The sequence below is a fragment of the Hyperoodon ampullatus genome, assembly GCF_949752795.1.
Source record: "Hyperoodon ampullatus genome assembly, chromosome: 14".
Lineage (NCBI taxonomy): Eukaryota > Metazoa > Chordata > Mammalia > Artiodactyla > Ziphiidae > Hyperoodon > Hyperoodon ampullatus.
The window spans coordinates 20437417-20442976 of record NC_136927.1 but is presented as its reverse complement, the minus strand read 5'-3'; the positions used below and the strand labels follow the sequence as shown (position 1 = coordinate 20442976).

General features: G+C 37.0%; 1 protein-coding gene across 1 annotated transcript; it reads left to right on the top strand.

Moving 5' to 3' along the window:
- The first annotated feature begins 665 nt into the window (after window positions 1-665).
- LOC307062693 (small ribosomal subunit protein eS12-like) lies at window positions 666-1104 on the top strand. Its single transcript, XM_079718476.1, has one exon. It carries the CDS (start codon window positions 710-712, stop codon window positions 1079-1081), a length of 372 nt encoding a protein of 123 aa, XP_079574602.1. The 5' UTR covers window positions 666-709; the 3' UTR covers window positions 1082-1104.
- Window positions 1105-5560: the final 4456 nt, after the last annotated feature.

Genomic DNA, 5560 nt, shown 5'->3' with positions numbered 1-5560 from the left:
CATGCCACAACGAAGATCCCACACGCAGCAACTAAGACCTGGCGCAGAAAAATAAATAAATAAATAAATATTTTTTAAAAAGTAAAAAGGAACAAGAGAAATCAATTCGAAAAAAAAGCTACAGTCATCAAAAGAGTATGGTACTGGCACAAAAAAAGGACACATAGATCAATGGAACAGGATAGAAAGCTCAGAAATAAACCCATACACTTATGGTCAATTAGTCTATGCCAAATGAGGCAAAAATATACAATGGCGAAAAGACAGTCTCTTCAATAAGTGGTGGCAGGAAAACTGGATGGCTACATGTAAAAGAATGAAATTAGAACATTCTCTAAAACCATATACAAAAATAAACTCAAAATGGACTAAAGACCTAAATGTAAGACCAGAAACCATAAAACTCCTGGAGGAAAACATAGGCAGAATGTTCTTTGACATAAATCGTAGCAATATTTTTTCAGATCTCCTAAAGCAAAGGAAATAAAAGCAAAAACAAATGGAACCTAATTAAATTTAAAAGCTTCTGCATAGCAAAGGAAACCACTGACAAAAAGACAACCTACTGAATGAGAGAAAATATTTGCAAATGATATGATCAATAAGGGGTTAATATCCAAAATATATAAACAGCTCTTTCCCTGCCGCCACGGAGCAGCGCGGAGGCGTGGGTGCACTCAAGGTTCGGCTCCACCCGTAACCCACCGCCATGGCCGAGGAAGGCATTGCTGCTGGAGGTGTAATGGACGTTAATACTGCTCTGCAAGAGGTGGTGAAGACCGTCCTCATCCACGATGGCCTAGCACGTGGAATTCGCAAAGCTGCCAAAGCCTTAGACAAGCGCCAAGCCCATCTCTGTGTGCTTGCATCCAACTGTGATGAGCCTATGTATGTCAAGTTGGTGGAGGCCCTTTGTGCTGAGCACCAAATCAGCCTGATTAAGGTTGATAACAACAAGAAACTAGGGGAATGGGTAGGCCTCTGTAAAATTGACAGAGAGGGAAAACCCCATAAAGTGGTTGGCTGCAGCTGTGTGGTGGTTAAGGACTATGGCAGAGTCTCAGGCCAAGGATGTCATTGAGGAGTACTTCAAATGCAAGAAATGATCAAATAAAAAAAACTGGGCTCTTAAAATATATATATATATATATATATATATATATAAACAGCTCATACAACTCAATATCAAAAAATAAACAACCCACTTAAAAAGTGGGCAGAAGAACTGAATAGACATTTTTCCAAAGAGGAAATGCAGATGGCTAACAGGCACATGAAAATATGCTCAACATTGCTAATCATAGGGGAAATGTAAATCAAAACCACAATGAGATGTCACCTCACACCTGTCAGAATGGCCATCATCAAAAAGAACACAAGTAACAAATATGGGCAAGGATGTGGAGAAAAGGGAACCTTCATACACTGTTGGTGGGAATGTAAATTGGTACAGCCGCTGTGGAAAACAGTATGGAGGTTCCTCAAAAATCTAGAAACAGAACTACCATATGACCCAGTAATTCCACTCCTAGGTATATATCTGCAAAAAGCAAAAACACTCATTCAAAAAGATACTTGCACCCCAATGTTCATAGCAGTATTATTTACAATTGCCAAGATATGGAAGTAACGTAAGTGTCCAACAACAGAAAAATGGATAAAGAAGATATGGTGTACACCCACACACACACAATGGAATACTTAAGCCATAAAAAATGAAATTTTGCCATTTGCAGCAACATGGATGGACTTGGAGGGCATTATGCTAAGTGAAATAAGTCAGAGAAAGACAAATACTGTATGATATCACTTATATGTGGATTCTAAAAAATACAACAAACTAGTAACATTTTTAAAAAGCAGGGACTTCCCTGGTGGTGCAGTGGTTAAGAATCTGCCTGCCAATGCAGGGGACATGGGTTCGATCCCTGGTCTGGGAAGATCCCACATGCCGCGGAGCAACTAAGCCTGTGTGCCACAAATACTGAGCCCGCGTGCCACAACTACTGAAGCCCGCGTGCGTAGAGCCCATGCTCTGCAACAGAGAGAAGCCACCACTATGAGAAGCCCATGCACCGCAACGAAGAGTAGCCCCTGCTTGCCACAACTAGAGAAAGCCTGCGTGCAGCAACAAAGACCCAATGCAGCCAAAAATAAAATAAATAAAAATTATTAATTAAAAAAAAATTTTTAAAGCAGCAGCAGACTCAGATATAGAGAACAAACTAGCGGTTACCAGTGGGGAGAGGGAAGGGGGGGAGGGGTTAGACAGGGGTAGGGGATTAGGAAGTACAAACAATTATGTATAAAATAAGCTACAGGGATATACTATACAATGCAGGGAATATAGCAGGTGTTTTATTAACGATAAATGGAGTATAACTTTTAAAAATTGTGAATCACTATATTGTACCTGTAGCATAATATTGTACATTTACTTCAATTAAAAATTTTTTTAAAAGAAGCCAGTCTGAAAAGGGTATATAATGTATGATTCCAACTGTATGACATTCTGGAAAAGGCAAAACTATGGAAACCATAAAAAGATCAGTGGTTGCCAGGCATTCAGGAGGAAAAAGGGAAGGATGAGGAGGTGGAGCACATGGGATTTTCAGGGCAGTGAAACTACCCTGTCTGGTTCTGGGATGGATATGTGACGATATGCATTTGTCAAAACCCATAGAACGTATAACACAAAGTGAACCCTAATGTAAACTACGGACTTCAGTTAGTAATGACTTATCAATAGTGGTTCCAGTGTAACAAATGTGCCACATTAATAGACGTTAAACTAGGGGAAACTATCTACGAGAACTCTCTGCCACAATTTTCTGCAAACCTAAAACTGCTCTAAAAAAAGTCTTAAGTTTTTAAAAAGAGGTTTTTAGTAAAACCATGAGAAACACATAAAAATTCTTATATATCTGCAAAATCCAATGAGAAAATATCATTAAAGATAACATCATTTTGACATCAAGAAACACTTTACCTACCATTAACCTATGAAGAAATATCTAAGGTTTAAAAGAAGAACACTAAGATTTTACTGAGGATATTTTAAAAGGCACATATAATTGAAAAGACACAAACATGAATTCTGGAAAAGACAATATTTTAGAGGTGTATATTCCTCCCTTGATCTATAAATACAATAAAGTGAAAATAATTTAATAGGCCTTCCCTGGTGGCGCGGTGGTTGAGAGTCTGCCTGCCGATGCAGGGGACACGGGTTCGTGCCCTGGTCCGGGAGGATCCCACATGCCACGGAGCGGCTGGACCCGTGAGCCATGGCCGCTGAGCCTGCGCGTCCGGAGCCTGTGCTCCACAACGGGAGAGGCCACAACAGTGAGAGGCCCGCGTACCACAAAAAAATAAATAAAATAAAAATTTTAGTGGACCATCATAGATTCCAAGTTTCATCTAGAAGAGCAAATTTTGGAGAAAAGCAAAGAATTTTGATAAATGGTGGGAGACTTCCTCTAAAATATTTCAAAAACATACTATAGAGCTGTAATAATTAAGACAGATTCCTATACATGCAGGTGTTGGGTTTATGAGAAATACTGCATTTCAAAGCAGGAGCAAAAAGGAAAGATTTTTTTTGAAGTATAATTGACATACAACGTTATATTAGTTTTGGGTGTAAAACATGATTTGATATTTGTATATATTGTGAAATGATCACCACAATAAGTCTAGTTAACATGTCACCATAGTTACAAAATTTTTTATTATGATGATAACTTTTAAGATTTACCCTCTTAGCAACTTTAAATCTACAATACAGTGTTACTAACTATATTCACCATGCTGTACATCACATCCCCAGGACGTATTTTATAACTGGAAGTTTGTACCTTTTGACCACCTTCACCCATTTTGCCCACCACCCGGCCTCTGGCAACCACCAATTTGTTCTCTATATCTAAAATGTTTTTGGTTTTTTTTTCTTTCAGATTCCACATATATGTGAGATAACACCCAATTTTTCTTTTTCTGATATTTCACTTAGCATAATGTGCTCGAGGTCCATCCATGTTGTAACAAATGGCAAGCTTTCCTTCTTTTTCCAACTGAAAAATATTCCATTGCATGTGTGTGTGTGTGTGTGTATATATATATATATATATATATATATATCTTCTTTATTCATTTGTTCATATACACTTAGGTTGATTCCATAACTTGGCTAATGTAAACAATGCTGCAATGACTATGAGGTGTTGCATATATCTTTTCAAATTAGTACTTTCAGTTTTTTTTTTGGATAAATATCCAGAAGTGGAATTGCTGGATCATATATAGTTCTATTTTTAATTTTTTGAGGAACCTCCATACTATTTTTCCATAGTGGCTGCACCAATTTACATTCCCACCAACAGTGCACAATGGTTCCCTTTTTTCCACATCCTCACCAACACTTGTTATTTCTTGTCATTTTGATAATAACCATTCTAACGGCTGTGAGGTGATATCTCATTGTGGTTTTGATTTGCATTTCCTTGATGATTAGTGATGTTGAGCCATTATCTCTTCATGTACCTGTATGTCTTCTTTGGAAAAATGTCTATTGAGATCCTTTGCCCATTTTTTAATCAGATTGTTTGGTGTTTTGCTATTGAGTTATGTGAGTTCTTTATGTATTTTGGATATTAACCCCTTATTAGATATGATTTGCAAATATTTTATCCTATTCAGTTGGTTGCCTTTTCATTTTGTTGATAGCTCCTGTGCACAGCAAAGGAAACATTTCAGTTTGATGGAGACTCATTCATTTTTGCTTTTGTTGACTATGCTTTCAGTGTCAAATCCAAAAAATCACTGCCAAGACCAATGTCATAGAGCTTACTGTCTATGTTTTCTTCTAGGAGTTTTATGGTTTCAGGTCTTACATTCAAGTCTTTAATCTGTTCTGAGTTACTTTTTGTGTATGGTGTAAGACAGTGGTCCAGTTTATTTTACATGTGCTTGTTCAGTTTTCCCAGTACCATTTATCAAAGAGACTGTCTTTTCCCACTGTATATTCTTGGCTCCTTTGTTGTAAATTAATTGACCATATACGCATGGGTTTATTTTTGAACTATTCTGTTCCATTGATCTGTGTCTGGCTTTATGCCAGTACCATACTGTTTTGATTACTGTGGCTTTGTAACATAGTCTGAAATCACAGCACGTGATACCTCTGGCTTTGTTCTTTTTTCTCAATATTGCTTTGGCTATTCAGGGTCTTTTTTGGTTCCATATAGATTTTATGATTGTTCTATTTCTGGAGAAAATGCCATTGGAATTTTGATAGAAATTGCATTTAATCTGTAGATTGCTTTGGGTAGTATGGCCATTTTAAGAATATTAATTCTTCCAGTCCATGAGTACGGAATATTTTTCTATTTGTGTCTTCAACTTCTTTCATCAGTGTCTTATAGTTTTCAGTATACAGGTTTTTCACTATCTTGGTTAAATTTATTCCTAGGTATTTAATACTTTTTTACACAATTGTAAATAGGATTTTTAATTTCTTTGATAGTTTGTTACTAGTATACAGAAATGCAACAGATTTCTA

Excerpts from the sequence above, each read along its gene's own strand:
- LOC307062693 (XM_079718476.1), top strand. The coding sequence starts at position 710 with ATGGCCGAGGAAGGCATTGCTGCTGGAGGTGTAATGGACGTTAATACT.